This window comes from Vombatus ursinus, unplaced genomic scaffold (genome assembly GCF_900497805.2).
Source record: "Vombatus ursinus unplaced genomic scaffold, bare-nosed wombat genome assembly UNPS02014807.1, whole genome shotgun sequence".
NCBI lineage: Eukaryota > Metazoa > Chordata > Mammalia > Diprotodontia > Vombatidae > Vombatus > Vombatus ursinus.
Genome location: NW_020954585.1, coordinates 51,062,272 through 51,078,154, shown reverse-complemented (window position 1 = coordinate 51,078,154; position 15,883 = coordinate 51,062,272). Strand labels below are relative to the sequence as shown.

Here is a 15,883-nt window from a genome sequence, read left to right as displayed (position 1 = left end):
TCTCTCTCTCTCTCTCTCTCTCTCTCTCTCTCTCTCTCTCTCTCTCTCTCTCTCTCTCTCCCTCTTTTATAGCAGAGGTCCATCATGACTCAGAGGAAGATAGCCGAATGCAGATGAATAAGATTCGGGGACAACTGATTAGTGCATTCAAAGAGCAGATGGAAATGAGACGGAGCCTTATGGAATTAGAAAACACAAATATTGAGCTGCATATTGATACTTCCCGGCACCTCTTGACAATTGCAGAGTAAGTACAGCTGTGGTCCTGTAATGTGCCGATGACAGGTCACAGAATATAGAATTGCCTGTGATACATAGGTGTAATTTCTGAGTCTCGGTGATGATCACAGTCACTTCTGGAAAGAGCACTGGGTTTGGCAGCATCAGAAAATATAGGTTTGAAACTACCCTTGCATGGTATAGGGGAAAGTATGCTGGATTTGAAGTCAGAGGACTTGTCCCCTCTCACATGATATAACCATGTTACATAAGAATTAAGTGGACCCAATACTGGAAAACTCATCCACATTGACTTATTACAATAATTTACATTTCCACAGCATTTTAAAGACTACAAAGTTCTTTACTCACAACAACTCTGTGAAGTAGGTAGTATAAATATCGCTACCCATTTTACATATGAAGAAACTGAGGTTTAGAAGTATCAAGTCACTGGCTCATGGTCATCTAGCTAGTATCAGAGATGGTAATAAAATCCAAGTGTCCAAACTCCAGGCAGACTCCAAGTGCTTTGTTCACTACACTATTTCTCATTAGCAGCCTTATTGTTAATATTATACTGTGTATAGACTGCCATCCCCATTCACACAATTTAACCATCCATCAAAAGCCTCAGGAATGAATGTTTTATTGTTGCTATTTTATTATGTCGCTGTCAATTCCCAATAACTTTCTATACCTTCCCCTAGCCTCCTCCATAGAGGAGATAAATAAAGATTTTTTTTTTTGCAATAAAGAAGCAAAACAAATCAACATACTGGCAATATCTGTCAACACTGCTACATTCTGTACTTACAGTCTCCCATCTCTTTGAGAAAGAGTTGTGTATCGTCCACAAGTCCTCTGAAGTTATGTTTGGTCCTTGCATTGATCAGAGTTTGATGACTGTTGATAATGTTTTCTTTTATGTAAGGTTCCTTTATTTCCTTTATGTAAATTGTTCTCTTGGTCTTCTTCACTTCCTCATATATCTTCCCGAGTTTCTCTGAATTCTTCATGTTTGTCATTTCTAATGGTGTAAAAATATGCGATTACATTAATATGTCAAAATGTGTTCAGCCCCTCCAACCTTTACCATTTTCTTGTTTTGTTATCTTTGTCAATCCAGTGAGTGTCATCTCCTTCCCCTCCCCATCTTCTTCCCCATCTCCTTCTCCCTCTCCCTCTCCTTCTTCTCTCTGGGGTTTACTGGATAGATTTCTTTCTTTCTTTTTTTCTTTCTTTCTTTCTTTTTGTGCTTTTTGGTGAGGCAGTTTGGTGAAGTGATTTGCCCAGGGTCACACAGCTAGTAAGTGTCAAGTGTCTGAAGCCAGATTTGAACTCAGGTCCTCCTGACTCCAAGGCTGGAGCTCTATCTACTGTGCTACCTAACTGCCCCAAATATGTTTAACTTTTCCAATTCTCTGCATTTTGCAAGTTTTTTTTTAATTAAATTTTTTTTTTGGTGAGGCAATTGGGGTTCAGTGACTTGCCCAGGGTCACACACACACATGATACTCACATATCATGAACTCAGGTCTTCCTGACTCCAGGGCCAGTGCTCTATCCACTGTGCCACCTAGCTGCCCCTGGATAGATTTCTTTCTCAAAGACCAAGCCTTAAACCCAATTCACTCTGAAGCTCATAGATTGGACAACAATAGGTCCCTGCCCAAGCACCACTTAATGGCCCAAGCACATCTCCCACTGCATCCTGGGCCATCTCTGGTCGTCCTGATCGATATTGGCCCCTGGACCCAGATGGCTCTGGAGGAGAAAGTGAGGCTGGTGACCTTGCACAGTCCTCCCTCACTCAAATCAAAGTCAATTCCAAGTCATGTCATCTCCCTGATGTCATGGTCCTCTTACAATGAGTGTGAAGTTAAACCTTGGAGATGTTTTTAATTTGCATTTTTTACTCTTAGTGATCTGAAACACTTTCAGATATTGTTGATGATTTATGTTTCTTTTGAAAATTGCTCGTTCATATCATTTGACCACTTAACTATTGGGGAATGGCTCTTATTTATGTACATTTGTACCAATTCCCTACTTAAGATGGTTATCAGAACTTTTTTTCAGAGATATTTGCAGTGAAATTTTCCCCTCCCAAACAACAGTTTCTCTTCTTATTTGAGCTGCATTGATTGTATTCATGCAAAATCTTTTTATAATTAGTTAGCTAAAATTGTCTCTTTTATTGATTATAGTTACTATTGTTCCTTCTTCTGTTAAGAAGTTTCCCCTTAGCCATAGGTGTATAAGGTAACTCACATTCCTTTTCTTTTGAGCACCTTTGATCTTTCCCTCTCTATAGACTCCTTCCCCTTATGTTCAGGCCTTTAAAAAAACCTTCCCTGATTGTTGCATCCACTAAAGCCATCTCTCTTACCCTTCATTGACAAACATCTGAATTATTGGTATTAAGCTTGGAGTTAGGAAGACCCCAGTTCAAATTCTGCCTCTGATACTAAGACTGCCTTATGCTAAGACTGTTTCGCTTCTTTGGTGCCTGATTTTTTTCCCATTTATTGGTTTTGGTGCAGCTGGGAACGAGAAAAGGCCCATCAGGCTCACAAGGAGAATGTGGAGGCTGATGGTGAAGGAGAGGAGGGAGAGTCTAATGAACCTCATGAAGTTTCGGTGGCCAGAGAGGAGATTAACATGCTCTTGGCAGAGCAACGGAAAACAGCAGCCCTAAAGGTAGGAGGATACGTGAGTAATTTCCTGTCCTGGGTATTGTGAAGAATATGGTTCCCTGCCCTCAGGAAGCTTATACTCTAACTGGGAAGATAGAAAATTGTGGGGTCCAAAATTGTCCAGTCTACAAGAAAGGAAACTGAGGCAGAGCTCTGAGGCAATAGCACTTTATTAAAAGGTCCGTGGCCCTCTAATGAAGTGGACCTCAGATCTTCCTCATGATCTGAGATGCCCCCTTATTGTACAGTGCTTGATACCAGGACAATACAGACGAAGCAAACTGAAAATACAAAGCCTCATTGGTAGATAGATATTGACTGTGACCCTCTAGGAGGGTCTACATAAAATACAGAATCCCATAGGTTGACAAACCTATCTTGACCTTCTAGGTGGTCCGACTGAGCTAATGAGTAGATCTTGACAGACCTATCTTGGCCTTTCAGAAGGTCCTACCAAACTGACAAGCAGACTCATTCGATGCAGTGATAGACAGATGTCAAAACATCCACGTGGGCTGATGGGCTGATAGACAGGCAGACCATGGGCTGGCAAACAGGGCCATTTATTCGCCAATGCTCATGGCCATTTCCCCATGTTGAGCAACTGAGGGCAAAAAGAGCTAGGGGATTTTCCATGTCAGTGAGTCACCTCTGCCATGCTGGGCTTGGTCACCACAATAAGGCAAAAACATGGGTGGAGGTCCTCTAATTAGCTTCCTGTGGTTAAGCAAGTGAATTTACTATCTACAGTTCACAGCTCTGGGGCCTAATAAACAGATTTTATAATCACTACCCTTTTAGAATCATATCAAACTGAATACTGATTGGAATAAAATAGAGGTCTAATTAATCATCTATCACAAAATGAAATGTATGTGAAAAAGTGAATAATGAAGTATTTCTGGAGTCAGTTGACTTAAGTTCAGCTCCTGACTCTGCTGGCTAGCTGTGGGACCTTGGGCCAGCTACTTAACTTTTCCCAAGCCTCAGTCTCCTTACTTGTAATAGAAGGAGGGTGGATGCAATGACTTCTGAGGTCCCTTCTTCCACTAGTTCCAAAGTGCTAAACTGTCTGGTAACAACCACTTGTACAACAGATGTTTAAATAGGGAACAATGCAATGAATGGTGTGTGGGGCAGGCAACAGGGGATTTCAAATGAAAAACAAAGCTGGCAGCTCTGGAAATCTGATTTGGGTGATAGGATCAGAGATCTGTAAGAGACCTCAGAGGGTGTCCAGTTCAGCCCTCTCATATTACAGGTAAAAAAATAGATGATCAGAGTGGTTAAGTGACTTGTCCAAGGTTACGCAGGAAGGTCAACCTCAGAGGTAGGATTTGAATCCAGGTCCTCTCACCTCTGAGTGGATACCCTTTACATGGTACTATGAACTGCTGCTTGCACACTTACTAAATTCTCACATATGCTAGTCAGTATTAGCCCCCTGTCAGGCCAGTGTGACTTAGCAGGTGGTATCCCATTTCATAGAGCTTGAATTTGTCCAAGGGCTAGGGACTGTAGAAGTATATGCCACCCACCTCTTTGCAGCTAGGTGACTCAGTGGGTACAATGCAAGACCTGGAGTCAGGAAGATGTAAGTTTAAATCCAGCCTCAGTCACTGTCTGCCTCAGTGTCTTCATCTGTAAAATGGGGATCACAATAGCACCTATTTCCCAGGATTGTTGTGACGATGAGATAATATTTTTTCATTCTTAATATTTTATTTCCCCCCCATTACATGTGAAAACAATTTTTAACATTTGTTTTTTAAAATTTTGAATTCCAAATTCTCTCCCTCCCTCTTCTCCCTGAGACAGTAAGCAATTTTATGTAGGTTATACATGAGAAGTCATGCAAAACATATTTCCATGAAATAATATTTTGCTTTTTTGGTGAGGCAATTGCGGTTAAGTAACTTGCTCAGGGTCACACAGCTAGTAAGTGTCAAGTGTCTGAGGCTGGATTTGAACTCAGGTCCTCTTGACTCCAAAACTGGAGCTCTATCCACTTCGTAACCTAGCTGCACCCATGAAATAATATTTTAAAAGCACTTTGCATACCTTAAAGTGCCATAAGAATGCTATTATTAACTATTTGCAAAATAGAGGATAGATATGAATATGGTTGATAAGTTTTTGTGGAATTTTTTCTTCTTCTTTTTCTTATGCTTTAATATAATGGATAAACCTCTGAGAGGAGGGTTGAGAGAGGGACACAGCAGGGGATATAAAAGCAAAAACTATCAATAAAAGCTTATTTGAAAAATAAAAGGTACCCAGTAGCTAGAAGGTGCAGGTCCCTGTGAAACAAGCCCCACCCCATCATTCTGCATCAGTAGGTTATAGATTTGAATGACTAAGTGTGAGAGGGTTAGGGAAGTGGGAACTTTCATTTCCATGTGTGGAAGCAGCTATAGTCTTTGGGGAAGTTCTCTCTTAGGGGGAGTATTTTCTGTGATCCACTGGGGATGTTGTTTGACTCACTCAAAGTAAGTGTCTTCATTCCTCTTGGGAGAGCAACATCCAGGGAATAGTAATAGTTGTGACCATCCAAGGTTATAGCAGAAGTCATTGTAAGAAATGAGAGTACCAGTATCACCACAGAAAATCTTCCTCCTGTATTACTGGACTGGTGATAGGCTATGGTATTGCAGCTCTTACAGGAAGGGTGCCTGTGGACTCTGCTTTCTAGGCTCATGGTGTCATGTGTACTGACTAAGGCCTTTCACTACCCTGAGGGCAGTACTTGCATCAATAGACTGGGACCTTTAGATAGGTAGGAGGTAAAATATATGTATGACATGTCCCTTACCTTCTGAGAATGAACACTGATAGAACCCCCCAGTTGAAAGAGACTCCAGATAATGTTTGGTACATCCTAGCTACAAAAATGAATCCTTCCCACAATATCCCTAGCAAGTGGTCATCCAACCTCCATCTGAAGACCTCTACCAAAAGGGAACTCATTATCTCCACAGGCAGCCAGCCCATTTACATTTTGGACAGCTCCAATGGTTAGAAATTTTTAATATTGATCTTGACATCTTTATGTTTGAGAAATATTATAAGGACTGTACTGACCTATATGGATCAGGTGCCTGACAGATATTCCAGTCATCACATGCATTATCTCTATGCCTCTCAGAGAGCTATTGACTGTGTCATCTCAAGATCTATATTTTAGGTTCCTATAAAGCCTTTTTTAGCCGTAGGTGATCAGGAAGGGTCCAGAAAAAGGCTCCAGGTGATGTGGAGTGGTGTGTGGTTTTTTACCACAGCTATGCTTTATCGCATACCAAGAGTCCAAGTCTCCAGAATTCAGTGGTCAGTGCAAGACCCTTTTTGTAGGGTAAATAGAATCACTGTTCTACATGTAAAAAAGCAGGAGCTTATGGGAAGGCACAGAGGGAGGGCTAACTTCTCTTAGTTTGGGTCTCAATTAGCTCCCTAGATCTCTGTCTGTTCCCTTTTGAGGACCACATTTAAGGGTTCTGCTCAGGTCTACACCAGCCATGACTCCATCATACATTCCAAATGACATGAATCAATCAGCCATTTTCAGTGTGGTGTCAGTGGGCCAAGCACACAGGATGAGGGTACTTTACTCCCTATCAGAGATCTTCTCAGAATCCTAAAGGAGGTATCAATGGTGATATTTGGTATCCTTTAACTTTGTTAGGTTGACCATTCCTTTCTTGGATCATACCCAATCATTTCATCTCTCCCTATCCTTTCTTTATTTTTCATCTTCATTTTGCCCTCCAATCCCTGCATCTCTCATTGTGCTACATACTCTCAATGCTACACATGAAAGGAATAAGAGCAGGTCTGTATAAGTATGGAATATTTAGTATAATTTTCCAGAAAGCATTTTAGGGAAGTCTTAATGCCCTAATGAAGCACCCAACCGAGCCTTTTCTGGTCTTTAAGGCAAAGAAGAGAAGCTTCACTTTTGAATGAGTCTAAAGGAGGATTCAGAAATAAAAGTGAAAGTTAGGGTTACTGGTTATAAGGGATGGGTCTCTGAGAAGGGGATAGTATGGGAAACATTGGAAAATGCAGATGGTATAGCAACAAAAGATATCACTTTTTAAAAATAAATGATTCAAAAGAGAAAGCTAATGCTGTCTTCCTTCCCTTCTTTGCAGAGGTAGGGGGCTATGGATATGGAACACTTCATATACTGTTAGACTCAGTTGATATGTTGATTAGTTTTGCTAAACTGCTTAATCCTCTTTCTTTTTTTATTCTTTCTGCTCTCACCTTCTCTCACTCCCTCATTCCCTGTGATATGAGATCTCCCTCCCTTTCCTCATCCCACTGCCATCCCCATCTACCTCCACTATATTCCCAGTCTTCCTCTCCCTACCCCCACCACTCATTAAAATTCTTGCTTCTTCTACCATGTCTTTTGAAACTCCTGCTCCATAATGAACAAACTTCTGATCTTAAACTTCTTCCTGTCATACTCCTTCTGTATTTTGGTGGTCACCAATACTTGCCCCACTCCTCCCTGGATGACACTGCATTCCTGACCATCTTTCCAAGTACTGGGTGCATTTTTCATATCCTCTGATTCACTTGCCCCAGAGAGGGAGTTAGAATACTCCTTGTTTCTCGTTGCCACTTCCATATTCATATTCTACCACCATCACTCAACAACCTCTCTTTCAAGGTTCACTCTATCCAAATTTATCATGCAGTTCAGATCCTGGTGTATTATCTATTAACCAAAAGGACTTTTTCCCTCTTTTCTCAGTGAGTCCAGTGACTGGCTCATACTCCCCCTCTTCTCAACTCTTGCCTTCATACTAGGGGACATACATGTTGATGTTCTTTCAAATACCCTAACCTCTCATTTCCTTAATCTACTCAATTCCCATGACCTATTCCTTCTCTCTACCTCAGGTGCATACAGGGATGGTCTTTCCATCATCTACAAGTATTCTATATCCATGATCAATAACTTTGAAATTTCTTTATTGGATTATAATCTATCATTCCATCTCTGACTATTACTTCTAAACTTGTTCTTTATCCTCACCATATCCTCCAATCCTCCACTACTTTCCCAGGCCATCATCTCTGTCTCTCATGCCTGCCTATGCTGTCCTTCCTCTCCCAATCTTGACCCCATAGTGAACCAATTCAGTTCTATACTATCCTGTAATAACCCTTGCACCTTTGTCAGATTGTTCACACCTTGCCAAAACTCAACACTGCATTCTTCCAACCATCTGCCACCTCTACTCCTACTTGTCTGCTAGATCCTAGAACTGTCTTCTCTCCAGGAAATTTGGTCCACAAACTCTTCCTCCAATAGATGATTTCTCCTCCTCCAGTAACTACTTGGTCACTACGTCACTACCACTATGTATCTACTATCTCTGGAGTCAAATGTTCCTTTTGGAAACATTTTGAGAATAGTTAAATGAAAATGGACTGGGTTCCCACCAAATTTATCTTATCAAATCTCAACTGCAGCTCTCACTGCAGCAAGACAAAATTTTTACTTCTAATTAGAAATTAGAAATTTACTTCTAATTTGCCATCCCACTTATCCTAGTGACTGTTTCAAGCCTTCTTTCTTCTCCTCAAGCCTTTAAAGCACTTCCTTTCCTTACCTTCTCAACTAAAGAACTCAAAGTACACTTTTCCAAGAAAATCAAGACCACTTGCTGATAACCTCCTTTTTACTCCTCCTTTTCATCTCATAATCCTTTGACGTCATCTTTCATGATTTCCCTCTTTACTCCAGTCTCTGATGAGGTTGCTCATCTTTTCAACAAGGCCAACTCCTCTATATGGGCCTATGATCCCATTTTTTCCTGTCTTTTCCAGATGATGACTTCTATCTTCCCCTCTTGCTAATCTTCAATCTTTCTCTGTCAGATCCTTCATTGTTACTTGTAAACACACTTAAGTCTCCCTTATAAAAAACAAAAAACAAAAAACCAAAACCAACCTTTATTAGATCCTCTGGTCTCTGATAGTTGTTATCCTGTATCTCTCAGCCAAACTCCTTAATAAAATCATTACATTTGATTTTTCCTCTTACTCTCACTTCTTAACTTTCTATAATCTGGCTTCTAACCTCCTCAATTAACTGAAATGGCTTTCTCCAAAGTTATCAATGATCTCCTAATTGCCAAATTTAATGGCAATGTTCTTTGCAAAGAGGGCATCTTCATCCCTCTTGACCTCGCTGCAGCATTTGACATTATTGACCACTTTCTGCTACTGGAGTCTCTTTCTTCTCTGGGTTTTCATGACATTGCTTTTTCTTGGCAATTATTTTCAGCTTTCTTTGTTATTTTACCATCCATTTCATTTCCACTAACTGAGTATACCTCAAGCCTATCCCCTTCTTCTCTTATCTCTCTACACTCATTTACTCCTCAGCTCCCATGGGTTTATCTATATATCCAGCCATAGTTTCGCTCCAGTCTCACATTACCAGCCATCAATTGTACATTTAGAATTAGATGTCTCAGAGACTTCTTGAACTTACCATATCCAAAACAGAACTCATTTTATTTCCCCCCAAGCACCCCCCATTTCTATTGCTATTACTTTTAAGAGAATCCCTGTCTTCTAGTGACTGAGGTTCTCAATCTTGGTGTCATTCCGGACTCCTCACTTTCTTTCATTTAAAATGAACACTTAATTACCAAAACTTGTTGTTTCTATCTATCTCCCTAATATCTCTCACATTTTTCCTTTTCTTTCCACCCACACAGACACCACATCTATGTCTGTGGTTCAAACCCATATCACCTCTTACCTGGACTATTGCAATAGCTTTCCCCCACCCCCAAGCTTATCCTTCTTTTAATCCATCCTTTCCACACAGCTGCCAAAGCAATTTTCCTAAACCACAGGTCTGAACATGTCACCTTCTTAATCAATAGATTCCAGTGATATAAATTTCTTATTTTTGCTTTTAAAGCTTTTCACAATCTCACCACCTACTGTCTCTGTGGTCTCGTTACCTATTACTCTTCCACATATTCTATGATCCAGCCATATTTGCTGCTCCTCACACATAATGTTCCATTTTCTACTTCCAAGCCTTTGCACTGGCTGTTTCCCACTCCTGGAATGCCTTTCCTCACCTCTTAGAGTCTCTAACTTTCTTCAAGACTCAAATCAAATGTTATTTTCTGTAGGAGACCTTTACTGGTTCACTGTAAGTGCTGATAACTTTCCATTCAAGGTTACACTGAGTCTGTTTAGTATTGGCCTTGTATATCTACATAGGTATATTTTATTTCCCCTGATAGAATGTGAGATTCTTGAGGGCAGGAACTATTTTATTTTTGTTTTTGTATTCTCAGGACTTAGCACATAGTAGGTGTTCAAGTAATGTTTGTTGATTGGTTGGGTAGGGAAAGGAGTAGGGATACATTCAAAAATAAAGGTGACATAAAATTAAATGTAAAAATAAAAACTTCAAATAAAAAGAAGAAACTTGGTGTTACACTGAAAACATTTTCTTTAGAGGAATTTAGTAAGAATTTCTGAGTCTGTTGCTGGATATTGAATTCTTTTCAGCCTACCAAAAAGAACTTGCTATATTTGTATCTTTCAGTTCAGCCCAGCAGCTGAAACGATGTGTAGCTTTGGCTAATCTCTACGTGCCCCCTTTGCAAAGAGCATGGTCCTCCTCCACCTAGTTCCCTGGGAAGATGAGCCACTTCTCTGGTAGCTGTTATCATTTAACTGTTGGTGCAGTTTTGGAGAATTACCAAGCCAACACTTTACAGAGAAAAAAAAAGCAAAAATTAAGCAAGATGACACTTCAGTCTGCTAGTTAAAGTGCTTACAGGGCTGTTTTTAGGAAAGAGAAAAAAAAGTTTCTGGCAACTTCCTATTATTAAAATGAGCAGCTTTTATCTCACATAACAGCTATATGGATGAGCTAAAAATGCCTTGAAAAGCATTATCTCCAACTTCAAAGATTTGCAGGTCACATATTTGTTTTACCACAAAAGCTCTCCCTGTGTCTTAGTTTCATTTAATAATAATAATAAGAAGAAGATAGCATTTATATAGTGCTTTAAAGTTTGCAAAGCACTTTACAAATATTAATCTTGTCTTATCTTCACAACAACCCTGGGAAGTGGGGGATATTATTATAACCCATTTTACAGTTGAGGAAACTGAGGCAGACAGAAGTTAAGTGACTTGCCCAGGGTCACATAGCTAGTAAATGTCTGGAGCTCCTGACTCCAGGTCTAACACTCTATCCATTAGTGGCTCCTAATCTGTAGTCAATTTACCTATTGTGTGTGTGTTGGAGGAAGGAGAAGGTTGTCTGGGAGTTATTTCAAGGAGTCTGCGCATTTATATGTGAAGCCACACATAAACAAATAGACTTTTTTTTTGTACTGAACAAATAAAATATCTCATGTATATGACTATTTTTCAAATTTAAGTTAATGTTGTGAGAGCCATGAAATATAAATTTATTTAAAAACATTACTGAAGTCATGACTACTTTTTCTCACGGCGTATTTTCTTCAATCATAGGATCATGGCATCATAGATTTATTTTATTTTTAATTAAATTTTGTTTTTTTAAAATTAATGAAATCCATCCTCTCTCCCTACCACCTCACCCCCACTGAAAAAAGAAAGAAAAATAAAACTCTTGCCACAAATATGCAAAGTTAAGCAAAACAAATTCCCTCACTGGCCTTGTCCAAAAATATATATATGTCTCAATCTGCTCTGAGTCCAAGCAGGTGGTTATTTTGTGAGATCACTTTAGACATACAGGCTAATCCAAATTTAGAGATGGAAAGGACCTTAAAGACCATAAAATCCAGCCTTTTTATTTTTGCAGATGAGGAAACTAGGGCATAGACAGGTTAAGTGACTTGCTCAGGGTCACACAGGTAGTATCTGAGGTGGGATTCGAACTTAAGTCTTACTGACTCCAAGTCCCATTTCCTAGCCACTACACCAACCATTCTGCCTCTCAAAATATTATTGATCAGGAAACAAATTTAGCTGCTTTGGAGTCTCATCACAATGTTACTAACTCAGTTAAAAATCACTTAGCATCAATGGATGCTAATACTAAAACTATTATGAGAGTCAGTCTGTGAAATTATTTGACATAAAAAAGGAATCTTCATACCTGAAAAGGTTAGCAGCTACTGTTGTAGCCCATTTGTCAGGATCTAATTTCTCTGGCTCTTAAGCAGCCCAGATAACAAGTTTATATTGTTGCTGCTGCTGTTGTTTTTAGACCCGTGATTTCATTAGCATGAAGAACTCCAGGTCTTTCTCCACCACCTATTCTGCAATTTATAGTCTCAGAGCAGTTTCTTAATCTTTTATTGTGTCATGGACTGCTTTGGCAATGTGGTGAGGCCTATTGATCCCTTCTCAGAATAATATTTTTAAATAATTGAAGGAAATGCTAAATTTCAGTTCAAATTTAGTGAAAATAATGATTTTTTTCCCCATCTAAGTTCATGAATTCTCTGAAATCCATCCACTGACCCAGGCAAAGAACTCTTGTCTCTCCTAGAGTTGCCTAATGCACAGAGATTAAATAATTTGCCAAGAATCACATAGTTAGTATGTGTCCGAGGTAAGACTTGACCCAGGTCTCCCTAACTCTGAAGCCAGCTTTCTACTTATTCCATCCTCACCACCCTACTTCTCATTGCGAAAATAGCAAAACATATTAAATACCAAAAAATACCATACTAGATAGAGGATGCATATAAGTATGAACACATTTAAGCATCTCAACCAGATATCTGAATCAATTAAAGTTGTGGATTCAAATCAATCCAATTTACCCAAACTATATCCTCTGAGTTGCTATGATTTATCTCCCTCCAAACTCTTGTTTTCTTCCATAGGCTGGGCTGGAGCAACGCCTAGCCAACACCAAGAAGAAAGCCTCCCAGATGGAGAAATTGTTACCCAAACAAATAATTAATAAGGACCAGAGGGAGGTGCTGAGGCTTCTTTGTAAAGCTCATGAGCTGGAGGTGGAGAACACAGAGCTTCAGGCAAACAACTTGTACCAGAAGAACCTTTTGTGCCAGAAGGATTTTGTGATTCAGCGGTACCATCAGCACAGGCTTCTCTGTGAGGAAATCATCCAGCAGCAGCGGGAGCTGATAAAGGGTAAAGCTCAGACTGTTTGCTCAATAGCCAACACTTAATTCCAGTTAAATACTTTGACTTTTATTTTATTTTATTTTTTATCTTTGGCTCAGGAAGCCTGCCTGTAAGTCACATTCTGAATATTTCCTTTTCTTCACGTTTAGAATTCAGTTGCTTGGGCTGGGCATTTTTCTGTGTCTTAATCCTTCCATTAGTGACCTATCACTGGTAACCATGACAACCACTTGGAAAAGATGCAACAAACCAAGGTTAATGACTTCATTCCAAGAAAATGAGCACTTTGGGGAGAGCAAGAGATGGCGCTATCTGGGAGGGTGAAGAGCAAGCAACTTTCACCATATTTTCCCTCAAAATCATAATAAACTATACAAAAGTACGTTTTCAGACTTTTTGAGGAATGTAAACTGATTACTTAAGAGCTCTTAAGTCCTTTCCCTTCTGTGAATGCCCAATTCAATCCAATAATCCAACGAAAATGTTTTAAGCACTTACAAGTTACAAGATGACCACTGTATTAGACTTGAGAGACACAAACACAAAATGAAAAAATAGGTTCAACCCTTGAAGGGCTCACATTTGATTTGCTCTTTGTTTTAGTAAAAGGTGGTCTTTTGTTGAATGGCAGGGCCAACTCTAGGCAAAGTTCTTTTTCAAAAAATTATTATTGATGTTTTTATGTCACCTTCATTCCTGAATATCTCTCTTCCAGCCCTTGTCCATTGAACTATCCCTTTTAACACAAAATAAAAAAGAAAAACAAAGCAATAGAGCAAATCTAACCAACATATCAACATGATACCCACAGTCCCTCACCTCTTCAAAGAAGGGAGAGATGCATTTTCTCATGTCTTCCTCAGGCAAACTTCTAAACTAGGCAAAGTTGTTTTTCAGTGCCCCTGGTTATAACTTTCTGCACCTCATTTCTAAATTTGGTAATATTTTTCTCTCCCTGCCCACTCCCCACATGCCTAGTGCCTGTTCCTTCTTCTGCCACTATTATAGAACTACAGAATCTTGGTAGAGTTGGGAGAGACCTTAGAGGTCATCTGGCAGTGGCTTCTATAGTACCTCTGATGGAGGGTCATCCATGTGTTTGAACATTTCCTGCAATGAGTAGCTAATTACAGCTTTGTTACGAGAGCTCGTTCTATTTTCAGGTAGTTGTTATTTTTTTTTGGCAGTGGTTTTTTTTTTTAATTGAATTTTATTTATTTCAGTCATGAAAATCTGCCTTCTCTGCTTCCCACCCCAAATTGAGAAAGAAAAACAAATCCCCATTGCAAACATATATCATCAAGGAGAACAACTTTCTGAGTTGGACTTGTCCAAAAAACTAAGTATGTTTTACTCTGTGCTCTGTGCACCTCTCTGTCAGGAAGCAGGTAGAATGTTTCATCATGGATCTTCTGGAATTGTGATTTCTCATCACATTGATCAGAATTCCTAAGCCTTTCAAAGTTTTTCTTTTCAATGTTGTTGTCATTTTATAGTTTTCCTGGTTCTGCTCACTTATCTCTCCTCTTCAGTTCATTCAAGTTTCCCCAAGTTTCTCTGAAACAATCCCCCTCATCATTTCCAACAACACAATAGTATTTCATCACACTCATCTACCATAACTTTTTCAGCCATTTGCCAATTGATGGGCACCACCCTCCCTTTCGTTTTCTGTCCTTTGCCACTATGAGAGGAGAAGCTATAAGTATTTTTGTGCACTTGGGTACTTTTCATCTTCATTTGATCTCTTTTGTGAATAGACTCAGGAGTGGTCCTGCTGGGTCAGAGACTATGCACAGTTTAATAACTTTTGGGGGCATAGTTCCAAATTACTTTTCAGAATTGCTAGACAGGGTTCATACCTCCTCTAACAAGACAGTAATCTTCCTGTTTTCCCATAATCCCTCCAGCATTTGTCACTATCTTTTTTTTTTTTTAATCAACTTTGGCAACTATCACTGTTAGAAAGTTCATAGGTTCACAGATGTAGAATTGGAAGGGAACTCGGAGACCATCTAGTTCCCCTTCTTCGTTTACAAATGAGTTAACTTAAACAAAAACAAATGAGTTAACTGAGGCAGAGAAAGGTTAAGTAACTTGTCTAAGGTCACACCAGTAGTAAGCATCAGAGGTGGAGGGACTGAAGCTGGCTCCTCTCACTCCAGAGCTACTGTTGTCTCTACTATACCATACTATTGAGACAAAATCTGCTTCCCTCTCACTTGTACTTGATTCTAATTTTTCTCTGTGGAGGAAACCAGAATGAGTCTATTCCTCTGCCAAATGACAGTTTTTCAGATATTTAAAAAAGGATATAATATCTCCTGTATTCTTTTCTTTTCCATGTTAAACCTCGCCAGTTTCTTCAACTATTGGTCCTGTAATTTCTCGATTATCACCCAGTTCCTGAGTATACTTTAGTTGGTAAGCCTCCCTCCAAAAATGTCACATTTAAGGTTAGGTGTGTTGGCACATGCCTATAATCCCTGCCACTGGAGGAGGCTGAAGCTGGTGGATCACTTGAGTTTAGGAGTTCTGAGCTTTAGCAAGACTGTCAATTGAGTGTCTGCACTAAGTCTGACACCAATACAAAACTCCTGGAGGTGTTCCCAGGATCAGGGTGAGGGGCTTCCTAAGGAGGAATTAACTAGCCCAGGTTGGAGGCAGCAAGTGAAAGTTTCTCTGCTTTTTAGGAGTGGGATCATGTAGTGGCTAATGCACTTGTAACCTAGCTGAGGTAATATATATTTGAGATACCCACTTCCAAAAAAAAATTTACAAAACTGAACGCGACTATTCCAGTTGTTGTTTGACCAGTG

The 15,883-nt window shown here is 39.6% G+C and overlaps 1 protein-coding gene across 4 annotated transcripts in view; it reads left to right on the top strand.

Annotated features, from left to right (window-relative positions):
* LOC114052350 (kinesin-like protein KIF19) overlaps positions 1 to 15,883 on the top strand; it is an 88,135-nt gene that overhangs the window by 42,969 nt on the left and 29,283 nt on the right. For all 4 annotated transcript variants that reach the window (XM_027874909.1, XM_027874907.1, XM_027874908.1 and 1 more), the window contains 3 exons: positions 73 to 247; positions 2,766 to 2,922; positions 12,800 to 13,070. In XM_027874909.1, coding sequence (XP_027730710.1) covers positions 73 to 247; positions 2,766 to 2,922; positions 12,800 to 13,070 — 603 coding nt within the window. The remainder of the gene's footprint in view (positions 1 to 72; positions 248 to 2,765; positions 2,923 to 12,799; positions 13,071 to 15,883) is intronic.